This window comes from Callorhinus ursinus, unplaced genomic scaffold, assembly GCF_003265705.2.
Source record: "Callorhinus ursinus isolate GAN/ISIS: 27379988/994484 unplaced genomic scaffold, GSC_fseal_2.0 scaffold22, whole genome shotgun sequence".
Lineage (NCBI taxonomy): Eukaryota > Metazoa > Chordata > Mammalia > Carnivora > Otariidae > Callorhinus > Callorhinus ursinus.
This window is the reverse complement of record NW_027397084.1, coordinates 9,952,060-9,969,863: the sequence shown is the minus strand read 5'-3', so window position 1 is coordinate 9,969,863 and position 17,804 is coordinate 9,952,060. Positions and strand designations below refer to the sequence as shown.

Here is a 17,804-nt window from a genome sequence, read left to right as displayed (position 1 = left end):
CCTTCCTTCCTTTCTTTTTTGCATTTTATTCATGGAAACTATAGCCCAGGCAACCCGAGTTGCTAAATCAACGTAGCCTTTATCAGTCATGATTTGATGCATTGCTGTTGTCCTGCTCTCTTGGCCTAACTCTGCCACCACATAAACTACAGACTTCTTGAAAAAAAGAGAGACAGAGCCTAGGAACTGGCTACCTATAAGATAATAGACTTTCTTGACAGACATTTAATAACAAAATAGTCAGCATAGTTAAGAATGCCAACTTGGAAATCAGGCAGATGTGGCTATAACCCCGACACTGAGTAATTTCACCTTTCATAAGGTTACCTATTTCCTGTTGTGTAGTTTATTTAAAATGATGTATATAAGGCACAGCGTCTGGCATAGCACACTTTCAATTACTGTTATTATTATTCTTTCTTGGATTATTTGGTTCCAAGATTTATCTAAGAAAAGCCTGATGGATTTTGTAATCTGTTCATTAAATCTTTTTTTTCCCCCATCAGTGTCCAATTGCCTCTTTACAGAGAAGACTTGAAGAAACTGCTCTTTAGTAGGTAACTAACATTTACGTTTTGTCTCTGTTTGTTTGTAGGATGTACGCAGGCAGAAAGTCAAGATGGTTATGTGAGCTTCTCCAACTTGGCAGTTTTGATCTCTGGGTCAAATTGGCACTTTCTTTTTACTGTCACTTACCCTCCAGGTAATATCAGCAGAGTGTGTTTTTACTATCTGTTTCTCAAAAAAAAAAAAAAAAAAGCTCCATCTCCTTTATAATGGGAATAGCTCCTATCATGAATAGGAAGTCATCACAGTTTAGAGAAAAAAATTACTTGGTTATATCATTAAGGTATGAGAAGCAAGAACACATGTAGAAATTAAGCCTCTGGAGAATTCTGGTAAGCAAGAATCCAGATGTACATTTTCTTCTAGTTGTTAAAATTTACTTTGAATGCTTTTCATTATTATTATTATTTATTCGTTCTCTGACATGTGGTGGCATTTGGTTGGATATTAACTAGAACATTTTAATTGATAAAAAAGAGAGTCATGGGATATTGAGTATTAGGAAATTTTATCTTTCTGTTCTGCCCTCCTCACCCACTGCCTCCCCCCAACTCCATAAATTACAACCATACCCATTCAAAATCCTGGTATTTTAGAAGTACAGGTATAAGGTATGTATAAATTGCTTATATGCTCCAGTTCTTCTTGAAAAAAGGTCTTCTCCCTCTGAAACGTTCTCCACAACTTTTGCTTTATTAGAGGGTAATACCACTCAATAAGTTTGAAGTAGATAACATGTTAATTAAACTTTCAAACGAACCTATGCAAAAGACTCCTCTCCCATTTCCACGAAGGGTAGAGCCAAGTCTCCTCCTACATAGGAGTGGTGAGAATGGAGTTTTTTGGTTTTTGCTTTTTGGTTTTTTTTGAGAGTGTAGTTTTTGACATCCTCTTTTTAAAAGATTGAGCTCTCATAGAGACACAGAATAATCCACTGGAAAAAGAGAAAAAGATTTAACTCTTGCATTCATTATTGTGATTTACCAGAAAAAAAAATTCCTTAGCTAAGAGAGCATCTACAAGAATTCCAAAAATGCTAACACCACATTTGAATTAAAAAAGTAGATATTTATAACCACTTATTAATTTGGGGCAGGAAATCAGTCTGATACTAAAGCCACGCAACTGTGGAAAGCAGTTAGTGCACGGGCGTGATAATGCAACATTTTATAAAATACCTTCGAATAATCATTACTGGAGTTAAACCAGATAGTTAATGGAAATGGCCAGGGAAATCCCATGTTTTGATGTGAGATATCTGAAGCCCGACAACAAATGTTTAATTAAGGCCACAGATTAGTTCTCCTCATGAAACTTGAATTCAAACTGTCATAGTATACTTCTCAAAAAGCAGAAACTGTGGCTCTTGGGAAAATGTATAATGAGGATTCGTCAACAAGTTCTTTAACTCACTAGTGAGGGTACCAGGAAGACAGCAAAACTGGTTTAAAGAGCATTTGAGGTTACCATAATTAAAAGATAAGCATTACAAAGAAGAGTATTTGAGAGATACGGATCACATAGCCAGCTGAAATAAGTTTGCCACATTGGATACAGGGCAAGAAAGCTGTAACTTTGAGGTTACATGTGTACAGATACCATTTCCATCTGTACTGGAGAAAAATCATTTGCAGCTTACCAATCTTCTGCAAATTACCAAGACTAGGCCTAATTAATATTAAATATATATGTATATTTCTATATATATATTATATATTTATATTATATTTACATTTTTATTCTATATTCTATATTATAATAAATATATTATATATATATACACATATATATAAATATATATATAAAACTATGCTCCAGAGAATTTGATAAACCTTCCATGGGCCTATTTGAAAAGGCTCTGGTATGGCATCGATCAGTTCTGTAATCACTTTTTTCCTTTAATTCCAAGTCCTGGACAATTTTTTCTGCACAAAGGGAATACCTTCTGAGGTCAAGTATATTATTATTAATTTTAATTTTGCAGGACAGATATCCTTTAAATACCTATGAAAGTGTCTTATATAGGACAGCTCTGTGGAGATACATGTTCAGTGTTCTGGACCATGGGATTCCCAAGTATATATTTTGAAAAGCAACACATGCAGAGCTGGATATTTTGTCCCAGATTTGTCCGATTATTTATTTATTTATTTATTTTAATTTTTTAAAAAAGATTTTATTTATTTATTTATTTGACAGAGAGAGACACAGCGAGAGAGGGAACACAAGCAGGGGGAGTGGGAGAGGGAGAAGTAGGCTTCCCACAGAGCAGGGAGCCCGATGCGGGGCTTGATCCCAGGACCCTGGGATCATGACCTGAGCCAAAGGCAGATGCTTAACGACTGAGCCACCCAGGCGCCCCTGTCCGATTATTTAAAGGAACTTTGTCCTTTAATTTCCTCAGTGGTTAACCAAGACTAACTAAATACTTCATCAAGGTTATTTTAAGGAATAAGTTTTACAGCCAAATGTAAAACGTGGTGTAGACAAAAACTTCTCAATGACAATTTATGATTTTGAGCCAGCCTTCGTGTTCACATTTACTAGATCACTACTTTATTTTAGGTTTCACTATAACTTGCGAAAGAGGCTAGCTGAGAAATTATCTTGAAAAGCTTTCTTCAGCATTTTTCCTTCAATTATTCTTCATAATTTTCAAAACCACCTCTATGAGGTGAGGCTCTGTCAGAATGAGGTTTATGGAGTCTAAATCAGAAGAGAAGAGATGGAAGATAGAAAGAGGACAAATATCTTAGAGAGAAGAACAATATTTTAGAAGTACAGGCATTGAGGGACTGAGAAATTAACTAGGTCTGACCAGATGTGTATGGGACCCTCACAAGTCTTTCTAATATGTTGACTAATCCGGCTCACTTGTTTATTTTGGAACATCCTGAGACACCACCAAGAGAGAAGGGTTTCCGTGTGTTTATTCTACTGGCTTCCCAGCCAGGCTTTCCCCCTTCATTATCATACCTGTGACCTGGCTGTGGGAGAGAGATGGTCGGAGAACAGATGGTCAGAGAACTGACCATTCCTTGGAGCCATGCAGTTCATAGGGGATTCTCAAGGGCTTCCAGGCTGCAAAGAGACTGAGGAAGCCAGGGCTACTCCTGGCCCCCAAATCCAGAAAAACTCTGTTGTCTTTGCTATTTCTATGCCTGGGATACTCTTCCTCCTGAAATTCACATGACTCATTCACCCTTCCACGCAGATTTCTTCCCAAATGTCTCCTCCTCAGAGAGGCCTTTTCTGCATCACTCAGTCTACCGTTCCCAGCCCTGCGCCACTGTCAGTCACTCTGTCTGCCAACCTCACTTTAGTCTTCATAGCGCTTACTACCGCATGGCATCAGGGTAGCAGTGTATTTGTCTCTGGACTCTGTCCCCTCCCCTCACCTTAGAACCTAAGTTCCCAAAGGGACAGGAATTCTGCTGACTTCAGCACTGTATCTTCAGAGTGTAGAAACACCTGGCACATCATAGCACAACTATTTCTTTACAATGAGTAAGTAAGGATATTGAGATGATATCTAAGACTGCAGTTTTGTAATGTTCTGCTGCTAAAAGTATTTGAAAGCTGGTGGTCTCTATCCTTAGACCCAGGTACTTCTCTGGGCTTCTAAACCAGTTTCACTGACTTCAGCCCCTCTGCCATTATTTGTGTTCGAAACACTTCCAGGGCCTGATCATCTGTATCCCACTTGGTTCATGCCCCTTCCCAGCTCAGAATTCTTCCTTCTATGACACCTCCTTGCCTTCAGGATATAGTCAAGGGGCTTTTGGCTGACATTTCCTGTGACCAAAGTTTATCTCAAATGCTTTCCAGCATTAATTCCCAATATTTTTCAGCCTTAATTTCCTAAACAATTGCTCTTTTCTCCTTTCTGCCTTTATTTGCTTAGCCTTCGAAGCCCCACTTAGATATTCTCTCTGCTGGGGTGCTTTCCCTGACCATATTGATGGGAAATATCCTTCCAGAGCAATTGATTTGCATTATTCTGTTGGCTTGTGTCACATTCTGATTTGTATTACAAATGTTTATAAATATATCTCATTTTATCTACTACCTTGTAAATATCTTCAGAATGAGAACAGTGACTTATCCAGTTAGCAAAGTAAACAATCACCGAGCAATCGTTGGAAAATGGATAAAAGAATGAGGAATTTTGTTTTACTTTGTCAAATCCCCAGTAAAATCCATTCCCCCATCTCTGGGCTAGATTTATCTTATTCAGATGCTCATAAAAAGCAACTAATTAATAACAAGCAAGTATGTCTCAAGTATTAGATGTACACACAGGAGAACCATCTCTAGCTAATTTTATTATGGTAGCTTTGGGATCGAGTCAGCCAGGAGTCAAGAGACTGAAAACCTGACTGTAACTTTCAATCAAATTATCAAATTCAGCCCAAGGAAAGCACAGCAAAGAAAAGCATGATGTTTCCTTGAGTAGAGAAAATAAAAACTCTGTTTTTGTCTGCATTATTCAGATGAAAACTGAGGTTTGGTGTGTGTTGGTTTGTTTTGGATGTGCTACTTAAAAATTGCTGGTTATCACTAATTCAGGTTCATAGGCAAGCTTTTTTTAATTTTTCATTTTTGTATTGGGGTGTAATTGACATATGATTAACTATACATACTTAAAACATATGGTTTCATAAATTTTGATGAAAATGTACTCCCATGAAACCATTCCCACAATTAAGATAATGAACATATCTGTCACCCTCAAAATTGTAGGTACATTTAAAAAATTTTTATTTAAAAAATAACATACAGTAAAATTTATTTTTGTATGTGTTTTTATGGATTCAAATATATTAACAGATTCATGTAATTACCACCACAATCAAGATATAGAACATTTCCAAAAAATCTCCCTTATTCTGTTCCTCTGTCCTCACACCCTCCCCTGCACTACCACTAATCCCTGACAATCACTTATCTGTTCTTTATCTCTATGAATTTTGTCTTTTCTACCATGTCATAGAAATGGAATCATAAAGTGTGTACCCTTTAGAGATGGACTTCTTTCACTTAGCGTAATGCCTTTTATGGACGTCCCAGTTGTTACTTTCCTACTAATAGTCTGACTCTTTCCTCCCTCCCTCCCTCCCTCCCACCTTTTTTTCTTTCTTTCTTTGTTTCGTTCTTTTCTTTCTTTCTTTCTGCTTGCTTGCTTGCTTGCTTTTCTTGCCTGCCTGCCTGCCTGCCTGCCTTTATTCCTTCCTCCCTCACTCCCCCCCTTTTTTTTATTCCTTCTTCTTTCTCTTTTTCTTCCCCTCTTTTTTGGCTGAGTCGTATTCCATTGTCTGGATAAACCATCGTTGGTTTATTGATTCCCATGCTGAAGAACATTTGGGTTCTTTGCTGGTTTGGATGATTACAGGCAGAGGTGCTATAAACATTTATGTACCAATTTTTATGAATATAAGCAAGCTTTTATTTTTTTGGATTTTGTATGCTTTATTCCAAAAATAACATTGAAGTGAGGAAGTGAGAATGAAATTCTTCAGTCTATTAAAGGCTTTGAGATGACTTCTTAGAAAGATGCAGTCTTTAAAGGAACTTACCCATTTTGCCCCATCATCATGACTCTATGTATTCATCACCGCTCTACTCCCCTTTTTCCAGATAACAGAATTCTCATGGACATTAGAGAATTCTCTTGGCTCTGTGGTAGGAGTCCCTGTTCCCCTGTTTTGATATGTTACATGCCATTTTTTGAATAGGAGACATATGTCAGAACAAGTAGTTTCACACATTCTGGGGCTGAGAGCATTTCTGTTCTAATTAGTGGGACATGAGAGTGAAATTGAAATTTTGCATTGGTGGAAAAGGTAAGTCTGAGAAGGAAAGGGGAGAACTGGAAGAATGCCCCATCGGTAACGGACAGAATTGGAAAGAACAATTGTATGTTATTGTTGGAACTGGATTCTTGTAGTTCTTCAGAAACACAAATCTTGGATTTATTATTAGTTCATTTAATCACTTAATTTAATAAATATTTATTGAACCTACTACGTGGCAGGTATTGTTGTAAACATATCTCTTCCACGGTATTTTTGTTATATCAGCATCTTTATATCCTATTAACATGTTATTATTGGGGTTTTTTTTAACAGGGGCCAATTTTACAGCTCGGTCAAGGTCATTCTCTGTCCGACCCGCAGCTAGGTCAGAGAAGTCAACCATCATCTTGGCTGCTTCCCTGTGCTCAGTGGCCTCATGGCTGGCTCTATGCTATCTGGTGTGCTATTGGCTAAAGAAGAGCAAAAGCAGAAGTATGTAGATTTTTGTTTTTGGAATGAAAATATCGGTGGGGAAATGTCATCATGTATAATATACTAACATTTCTTTTTCTTCCCCCAAAGAGAAATTTTTATGAAACTGCAACATATTAAACCACATGGAACCAAATTATTCAGTTCATACAGTAGAGATAAAGATTGCCTAACCTTAAATAATCATAGTGATAATAATGAGAGCACATATTTATTGAATATTTACTATGGGCCAGGTTCTAAGTACTTTACATACATGGATTTATTTAATCTTCATAACAACCCTATGATGTAGGGTCTGTGTTATGGAGGTAGAGCATGAGGTACAGAAAGGCTAAGTAACTCGCCCAAGGTCAAACAATCAGGGAAAAACCAAGCAGTTTGGTTCCAGATCCTACTCTCTGAAACATTATGTTCCACTGCCCAGGTAATCCTCCAAAAAGTAAGTTTAAGGAAGAGGGAAGGGAATCAGAAGGGAATCAGAAGAGGGAAGAGAATTTTTGGTGTTTTTTTTTTTTTTCTTTCTTAGGAGCACAGAAACTATATTCTTGGACATTTTCCCAGAAGCAGATCATTTCTTTTAGGCTGGAGACATGGAGCATCACTGAGGGAAAGAAGTTCGGGAAAAGAGGCTTCTTTCTATCTTTCTACTCTGCTCTTAGAGTGGCAGGCCAGGTACTGACAAGTCCCTGACTCCACCGCATCAAATGAGTGGACAAAACACTGGTGAGATGAGGAGATGCTAGGAAACCAAAGTGATAAGCAAGCGTGGGTGCAAAAGAGGTGAGGCAAATAGAGGAGGTCAAAATAAAGAAAGGAAAGAGGAAGAAGCATGGCGCCACTACTGGAAGACTCACGGTGCTTGGGTTTCTGAGAGATGCTGGGGAGGGAAGCTCCAGGAGACACACTCATTATTTTGAACCAAGCATCAGTGTGATATCCCTCCCTCTCTCCCTGTCCTGCTGGGGCTGGGCAAACTGCAAGGAAACTCAAGGGTACCTTGACTTTCTCAAGAAAAATGGGATCTCATCCTGGGTTGTCGCCTGTGATTTGTGGAATGCAGGTTTTGGTCTTTGTTTTTAAATCTAAAGTTGTGTGTGTGTGTGTGTGTGTGTGTGTGTGTGTGTGTGTGTGTGTGTGTTGCTTTTTGGTTTGAAAGTAAAGACTTTTCATGATTTTTAATTTCATGCAATTCTGTGACATATCCTATTTAATTCTCATCCTCCATTTTACAAGCTAAACCTACCAGCAATGGAGGGACTTCCCACTAAGCTCTGCTCACCCCATCTCTTCCCTTCTGTTCTCCAGCGATACAGGAAGCTTCTTCCTACAGTTACTAGCATATTATCTCGGTAACCTCTTTTTCGCTTTTTCGACTATTCAATAGCTGTGGACACATTTCCCTGTATTAAATTCACATATTTTCCTGAGTGGATGCAGACTTCTAACTTTCTTCACAAAAATGAAAAGAGATCTTGGAAGCACTTTATGGGGTAAAAAAAAAAAAAAGGTACAGGGGCGCCTGGGTGGCTAAATCGGTTAAGCGTCTGCCTTCGGCTCAGGTCATGATCCCAAGGTCCTGGGATCGAGCCCCGCATCGGGCTCCCTGCTCCTTGGGAAGCCTGCTTCTCCCTCTCCCTTCTCCACCTGCCACTCCCCCCGCTTTGTGCTCTTTCTCTCTCTGACAAATAAATAAATAAAATCTTTAAAAAAAAGGTATAGTAATCAGTTCTGTATGAGTAATTTGTATTTTCTTCTTTATATCTTTCTGTGTTTTTCAAATTTCTAGGATTAGCATTTGTTACTTTAGAGTAAAAAATATCATTCCCCATCTTCCTCATGGAACAGGATTCTCTGGTTCAGCTGTACGGTCTGTGTCAGCAGTTTACAAACTTTTGATCTTGAGACCTTGTTCCACTTTTAGTAATTATTGAAAACCCCAAAGAGATTTTGTCAATGTGTGTCCATCTATTACTATTTCCAAATTAGAAGTTAAAAAAGCAAATGTAAAATTTCTTATTTACTTTAAAATGACAATAATACGTGCATTATATGTTAACATAATTAACATGTTTTTTTAATTTAAAAATGATGTTTTCAAATACATATAATGAAAAGGATGGCATTTTTATGAAACTCTTTAATGTCTGCCTTAAGCTGGATTCTCTTAGCAGCTTCGGCATTACATTTGCTGCAGTGTATTGTTTTGGCTGAAGTATATGAAGAAAATCCAGCCTCACATAAGTACATAGTAGAAGAGGGAGAGTATTTTAATAGCCTTCACAGATAATTGTGGATAATCTTCTTTGATATTGCACCCAAACTGGCCAAGAGTTAGTTACTTAATGGTACATCTCAATGTACTTTCTATACTCTGTTACATGAAAAACCCACTAATCTATCATATACTTTGAGTGGAGCTTTTACCTATGCATGATTTTGAAACATTATGCTTTAGCCATTTGGAAAATATTGTTTCACTGAGTGATAAAGATCTCTCAAATGCTGACATATTTCGTTCTATAATTTTTTAAAAATTGCATTTGTTAGTATCAACATTAATCTTTAAGAGTTAGATATCTGCGAAACTTATAGCTGATATAAGTTATCCAAAATTCTAAATTTCCCATGAAAGCTTGAATTGTATCACTGGTGACAAATACTGTCAGTTGTTTCATAGAAGTTACAGGCTGGCTTCATTCACTTAAAAAAAAAAACCTACCAAGTACCCAAGTATGAATGACCAGAATCTGTCTTTCATTCTTCCAAGTTCTTTCAATGTAAAAATGATGTTCCATGAAGAAATCAGATTTTTAGCTAAACTCAATCCCTAAAGTGCTTTTCCTTGAGAAAAATTAGCATATGCCATGGCCTGGCATCATTTGACATTACATTACGAATTTTTTTGTTTATCCTCTGCCATTCAAACTAGAATAAAAGCTCTATGAGATCAGGGAGCAGGTCTTTCTTACTCATTGTCTTTGCATTGCCTAGAGGGACATGAGCAATGGAAATACATTTTTAATTAAGATATTTAATAAATAAATGAATAGAATATAAAACATCTCTTCAGTCAAGAACAGAAGTCTTCAATCAAAAGCACACATCTGCACGAGCTCTGTGGATTGTACCAATGTCAATTTCCTGGTTTTGATATCATACTATATAGTTATATAGGTTGTTAACAGTGTAGGAGACTGGATGAGGGTGCATGAATTCTTCCAGTATATTTCTTTGCAACTTCCTGTGAATCTATCATTATTTCAAAATAAAAGGTTAAAGAGTATTGTAACATTCTATACCAGCTCTGTCCAGTAAAAATATAACATGAACCACAAATGTGAGGCACATGATGCAATTTTCTAGTATCCTCTTAACCTAATATATCAACATCTATTTCAACATGCAATAAATATTAGATATTTTACAGTTTTTCAAAATCAGGTGCATATTTTACACTTAACAGCACATCTTTTTTTTTTATTTTTTTATTGTTATGTTAATCACCATATATTACATCATTAGTTTTTGGTGCAGTGTTCCATGATTCATTGTTTGTTCATAACACCCAGTGCTCCATGCAGAACGTGCCCTCCTCAATACCCATCACCAGGATAACCCATCCCCCTCCCCCGATTAACAGCACATCTTAATTGGAACTAGTCACCTTTCAAGTGTTCTGTAGCCATATATGGTGGCTATGGTATAGTATAGTATAGTTTTATACCTTAAAGTTGCTGGTCAGTATATGGGATTGTATTTCATTATTCCTTAAGCCCTGAATACATTATATGCATTCTAGTGCCTGTATATCACAATCATTGTGTTGGGGGCATACAAGAGAAACACCTTAGCACTTAGGACCTGTTTACAAATAAAAATGTTTTATTCTAAAAAACAAGAAACAGTCACATCTTTTTTCTCATTAATCTAGAAATAAAAAGTGAAGATATTTCTGAATTCCAGACTGACAATCAAAAGGATCATATCCACCTCTCATCCAAGCGCAAAAGATCACAAGAGACTAAAAGGGAAGACGCCATGATGGGAGAAGGTAAGCTTGGACAGTGGGGATGATTCCCAAAAGAGACATCCATCATGGATGAACTATGGCCTCCCTCTCCCCATGGCTGTCAGTTTCTGGATCAATTGAGTTGTTAGCTCCTTCTTTAGACTGTCACTTCCTCTAAAGGAAATTACACCCCAGGATAGGAGTACCCAAGTCCAGCTGATTCACTCAGCTATTAACCAATTATTCAAGCTGACATTTATATTTTTTTCTTAGGAGATGATAATTGGTTTAACATTTGAATTTGTTACATAGAGAAAGGGAAAACCAAAGTATAGGCATATAATCTTTCCCTTAGCTATTGCAAAGCTGCCAGTCTGGCAATATTATTGAATTTGGGAAATAAGACAGTGGAGTTGCCAAATACCAACTTTGCAAATTAGATTGAATATGGAACCCTTAAGAAATGAGTCAGCTTTGTTAAGCTCTGCTTTGTGGTTTAGCATACTTTTAGCAAAATGTATTATTTGCTTATATTGTACATTAATGCTAGATGATTTTGCTTGTTATATTTTTTAATTGCCATTGGAAATGGTGCCAAGCAAAGAAAAGGTAAGCATTTACTTCAGACCATCGCTTTGCCCTTGTCCTTCTGAGACACAGACCACAGGAAGACAGTGGGCAGAACACAAGATGAATTTGCCAAATGTGGATATGGTGTATGAAAAATATTCGTATAATTTCCATGGATCCGAAACGCTTTGAAGCATACCCTCTAAAGAGAATAATATTGCTATTTATTCTAAGCAATAGTCAGTATTCATGATATTTTTTGCTTGAGAAAGGAATATGAATCTTAATGGTCCTAGTACGATGTTTAACTAAAAAGTAGCAATTCAATGTTGTTCTTCCTCTAACTAGTTCAGTGAACTCTGGTGTGTGTGTGTGTGTGTGTAAATGTCAGTTTGTTTGCCTCTTTGAATTTTTCCGCTGAAGGAAATGAAGTTATTTTTTTAGAAATGTCCCAACAAATTAGCCAGCCATACTCCAGCCTGGCCCTACACCAGTAGGTGGTGGTGATGGGTTTGGGGTGGGTAGGTGTGAGAAGAATGAAGACAGAGAGAAATGCGCAGGAATTCTTTCTGGATTCCATCTAAGACCACATTAATTTTGGTTTCTGGAAACCTCTTGTCTATATTACTGCATGCAAATTCAGAACAAGTGTTTGAAAATGTTCGTCTGAACTCGGCACTGCAAAGCACGGCATTCTTAGCTACATTCTTAAGTAAACAGCAGGAGTGATGCTAATCTCCCCCTAATCTAATATGGCTATCTACATGAATCTCAGTTGCCCTACTTAAATTAACTACATTAAGCAGTCCACAATGCCTGTGTGTTTTATTAAGGAACATTTTTTATCTGGTGGCTTATTAATAAATTATCAGGAATGAGATAAGGGACAGGGTTTCAGTGGAAAAGTTTAGATTGAAGAGATGGGAGTATCAAAGCCCATGTTATTGGGACACCCAGGATAAAAATAGAAAGATGTGTTATCCGAATCCACCCCTAGGGATCATAGCAGGTTTGTTTCCTTATTTTCTAAGCTTTGTCCAAATCTGAAGAGCATCAATTCCAAGGCAAGTAATGATGCATCTCCTACTTTTCTTCAGAAATTATTACCAGCTACAGAACAACTAGTTACTGCTAGCTTCAAATAAGTTTGGTCTTATTTCATTATTTCCATGGCACTTTAGTTTCCCTTTACCCTCTTTTTCTAAACTTTTGGGAGGGCTATGTTTCTCCTGAGCACATTGCATTCACTAAGTACTACCTGGCACTAAAATTATTCAGCTGGCGGAATTGAGCATTTCCACTGTCCTGTAGATTCAGACTGTAAATTCATCAGGTTATGGCTTTTACTAAAAATTGCGTGGATGCAATAGGGGGAGTGGAGTTACAATGCGGGAAGAAAGGAGTGGTGCATATATCCCTCATATTTTATTGTTACCAGCCACCTGAACTAGCTTTGAAAATTTGTATCTGCGTTTGTCACTCTGCCAGTCAGAAGATCTAATGAATTTCCAGTGTTAGCTGGAGAGCCGGAGAACGCGACAGTCAGCAGTGTGAAAGCCCGGAGTCAGATAGACTGGGTTTAATCCTGACTTTCCCGTTGACTTGCTTCCTGGCCTCAAGGAAGCCAACTATCCTCTTTGTGCCCATCAGCTCCTTCCCTGGTCAAGTTCCCATAATAATATCGCCCACACTTACAGTTGTTGTGCAGATTAAGTGAGTTAATATCACTAAAGTGTGCAGAACAATCCCTGGCATATTGTATGTAATATATATGTGTTATTTGTTGTTGGTTCTTCTTGTTATTTAAGACTCAAAGCCTTCCAAAGCCTGACTCCATGCTATCTTGGTAATCTTCCGTTGCAATTTACCTTCCTGCCCCTGCTCACACTCCCCATACTAACTCGCTCATCCTGGGACTTGTCTAACACCTTCCCACCCATTGGCTTGCGTGATTTCTTCCAGTTGGATTGCTTGTCTTCACCTGTTTAAACCTCCGGAAGCTTTTAAGCATCAGCTCAATGTGTTGTTGTTGTTGTTGTTTTTTATAAAGTCTTTCCCAATCCCTCCTACTTCATTGAAAATTAGTATTTTCCTCTTTATGTGCCAAGAATATTAAATGTGTGCCTCCATGGACTTGTGTTTTTTAGAATTGATCATACATAGGTGGTTCTCTGTTCCCACAGGCCCACGGTTCTTAGCCAGGGTAATTTTGGACCCCAAGTGGGATGAAAACCTCATCTTGGTTTTCCCAGGATTTTCCCAGTTTTCAAAATCAAAGCCTTATTTCTCGGGAACTCCCTCAGTCCCAGACAAATTGAGACAGTTGGTCATCCTACATCCAGAGGACATTTGCAATGCCTAGAGTTTTTTTTTTTTTTTTTTTTTTTTAGAGAGAGAATGAGTGTGTGAGTGAGAGTGGGGGGGGTGGTGAGGAGGGGCGGAGAGAGAATCTCAAACAAGGTACATGCCCAGCGCAAAGCTGGACACAGGGCTCGATCCCAGGACCCTAAGATGATGAGCCGAAATCAAGAGTCGGATGCCCAACTGACTGAGCCACCCAGGTGCCCCTATCTGGAGACATTTTTGTTGTCACAGTTGTCACGGGGGTGGGGAGATACTACTGGCATCTGGTGAGAAAAGATCAGGGGCACTGTAAACGTCTTATAATGCACAGGTCCCCCCCCCAGCAATAAAGATTATTTGGCTCAAGATGTCAATAATGTCGAGGTTGAGAAACCCTGGCAGAAGCTATTATTTGTCTTTGTAACATGTAGATGGGAGATGCTGGAATGACTCAATAAATGCAGTTAGATGATGTCTCCCAATAAATATTGAAAAAGTATTTATTTACCTCCTGATATTTATTTAGTACCTTATGAGATCCTTTCTGTATAGTTGCAAAGAGGTCATATCTGGTCCCCTGTCCTTTATGAGTTTGCAGTATGGTTGAGACACAAGAATAATATTTGGGGGGAAATGAAAGAACAATTCTAGGCAACAAACAATTAAGTATAAAGCCATCAACAAACACTATGTATTCAATGCATTTATGGATGGGAGAGAATGCTCCAAGAGAGAAAGAATATCATTATCTTAAGTTACATGTTTAGTCCCTCTAGCTCCTGAATCATATCACACTGTTTCAAATCCCATTTGCTAAGGGCTTGGTTGTCCAGTTTTCACACATTCAGGTTTCTAGAAATGCCAGGGAGGGAGGCCAGCTTTGCTCTGTCAAAGCTCAATTTTGTATCATTCCTTCTCAGCCATTCCCTTGCTCCCCTAATTTGGTTGACAGGGGGCGGATCTCCCAGGCGAGACACCTCAGAGTTACCTTTACCTCGTAGTGTTCCCCTTAGCACCCTGTGCCCTTGTTCACCAAGTTTGACCAATTCCTCTTTTGCAGTCTTTGGTTTCCACCTTCACCCACTCCCTTTCACGGATATATCTTCTGCTGAGTTTCAGTTAACACCCCCCACCCCCACACTCCTTCTTTCCCTCCAGGACAGTGTTCTCCATACACAACTAGTTCTCCCAGCTTCAAAATGTCCTTCTCCAATGTACCCACGCAGCTAAAGTTTTCACTCCTTCCTATCCCAGATTGAATTCTTTTCCTCCTTTTCATTTTTTTTTTTTTTTAGCTAGAAAGAATAATCCCTTCTCTCAACTTTGATAACACTTCCCTCTTGTTCTCTTAACACCTTTTATATACAACATGATTTTGGTGTTTGTGTGGTCCAGAACCTTTCGTAAAAGTTCTGTATCTTTTCTAATTCTAGCAGCACTGTTACCATAGGGCATTAAGATATTGGACCACTTATAACTATTGTTGTTGAGTGAACGGTTAAGATAGAGATGAAATGAGACCCCTTCCTGCCCTTCCCCCTCTTTAGAGAACCCGGGGTTCCAGCAGTTTTTCAACTACTATAGAAAAGTCCCCTTATCTCTTCTAAAAGAGATGTGGAAAGTTTATTTGGGTTCACAAAATTAATAGCAGGACAATGACTATACATCCTTGGGGTCCTAACAACAGGCAAAATGTGACTTCTTACTTCCAGACAAAATGCGTTCTAGGGCCACTTTAGTTTCCTTGCTACTGCCTTTGTCTTTGTGGGACAGCTATTGCTACAGAACTTGGTGCTACCTTCTCCTGAGCAAACACTGATCTTTGGCCACTGGCCACTTTTTTTTTTTTCTTTTTATGAAATCCATGTACCCAATGTTGGGAATTGAAAACTGACATGTAAAAATGGCAAGATATTATGGATGTGTGACTATAACCATCAACTTCAGGGATTTAGGTCTCCCATTTTAGAGTCCTATTGACTATAGATGGTGTATTTTGTGAATATAAAATAAAAAAGGACTACTTTATAGGTACAAATCTATAAGAATGACAGGGAGAGGGGAGGAGAGAGATGGCCTCAAGATGTCCAGAAGCAGGGAAGACCAAAATAGCTCAGGACTACAAATCGTCCCAAGTTCCCAGGGAAGTAAACTATATTTGGAAATCACTAATAAAGAGCATACCCATGTCATATAATCAAAAATACATGAACACCTCCTAATTTAAAAATGTGAATAAAATCTAGCACTTAATTCCTTAAGAAAACTTTTAAAAATAGGAATATTTTTAAAAATACTAGGAATAAGATCCTTCCTGCCAAATAAGATGGAGAGCTCCAGTGCTCTTTGCAGTCAAGATCCAATATCAAGTTTAACAATGGAATATTAGAAGAAGTACTACTCACATGAACACAAAACAAACAACTCATTACCACAACTCTATAACATATATTTTAGAATGCTAGGAAACACAGATATAAAAACAAAATAAGGCAATGTGAGAGAAAATATGTGATGGTTTGCAGATGATATAATTGTTTAATAGTAACTTAAAAGATTTCAACCATTAACTGCTATAATTTATAAGTACCTTGAGTAGCTTACTCAAATGTTTTGTCAGTTTGTGCAAAAATAATATTGTATAAGCCAATGGTATACAGTTATGAAACATACTGAAATGCGTAAAAACGACTAGGAAATATACTGTCTTAGAAAACAATCTTAACAAGAGATGTATTGGACTTATATAAAAAATAAACTATATTCTATTAAATTGTTTAAAGGGGAGACTTGATTACATAAGGAATTGCAACATGTTTCTAATTAGATTGACTAATATTGCAAAGACATCGGTAATTCCTAAATTAATTTCAGTTTAGTGCAGCTACAATCATTTTATACTGAATCAAACAGTGTAAGATGATTCTAAAGTTCTTCAGAAAATACAGATCAATGATACAAAGCCAAATTTTTTATAAGAAATTGATTTTATGGCAGTAGGGATGGGTAGCTCAAAGGAATAATATTTAGGTTACTATTACTAAGGCAGTGTGATACTGACATAAGAATATGTGGAAATATTAGTGCAAATAACTTTAATTAGATATAAATATCAGATATATAAATATAACATATGATAAAGGAAATAATAAAAATAAAGGAAAACAAGAGTTAGTCTATAAATAGGGTTAGTAAATTTGACTATTTAGAACATTTCTCAATCTAGATTCACACTTCAAAAAATACAGCAAAGTGGGGAGCCTGGGTGGCTCAGTCAGTAAAACATCTGGCTCTTGTTTTCAGCTCAGGTCATGATCTCAGGGTTGTGAGATTGAGCCCCATGTCAGGCTCCTCACTCAGCAGGGACTCTGCTTGAGATTCTCTCTCTCTCTCTGCCCCTCCCCACCCCTGCTTGCACTTGTTGTCTCTCTCTGTCTCTCTCAAAAAAACACCCCCAAAATACACCAAAGTAAACTCCATATGGATTAATGAGTTAAATCAGGTTTATTAAAACACATCCATTGCTGGAATATTATAAAAACAACAACATGGAAATCACTCATGATATAATATGGGATTAAATGCATTTTTCCTTCAACTTTTTAAAATTCCCATTCCTTCTGATTTGCAATACATTTCTTATTAAAAAATATATGATAATTTTTCACTTACAGGAACAAATAATCTAGATTAATTAATCTTAATTATTGCATATGCCTTCTTCAATATGTGGGCAGGACTGTTGCCCTTATTAACAAATGAGAAACCAAGGTGGAGTACATTCTTTCTGTTGGTAGATCAACTATCCATCTGTCTGCTTCAGACCCTATTTCCTTCTATGCTGAGTCCAGGTCGTCCAACACAGAATGCCGGACATGGAGACTGAGCTGGGAAAATATGAGCAGTGAGGGTGGTGGTGGGGAGGGGGGGAGAGATTCATTTCTAATGTTCTCCTTGCAAAAGGAGCCAGTGAGCAGTACCTACACAAATTTTAAACAATCACAGGCACACCATATACTTGTTGC

General features: G+C 37.6%; 1 protein-coding gene across 5 annotated transcripts in view; it reads left to right on the top strand.

Moving 5' to 3' along the window:
* Window positions 1–17,804, top strand: part of PKHD1 (PKHD1 ciliary IPT domain containing fibrocystin/polyductin) — a 484,077-nt gene that overhangs the window by 453,163 nt on the left and 13,110 nt on the right. For all 5 annotated transcript variants that reach the window (XM_025890503.2, XM_073905082.1, XM_073905080.1 and 2 more), the window contains 3 exons: window positions 596–703; window positions 6,696–6,854; window positions 10,789–10,908. In XM_025890503.2, the coding sequence (XP_025746288.1) occupies window positions 596–703; window positions 6,696–6,854; window positions 10,789–10,908 (387 nt within the window). The remainder of the gene's footprint in view (window positions 1–595; window positions 704–6,695; window positions 6,855–10,788; window positions 10,909–17,804) is intronic.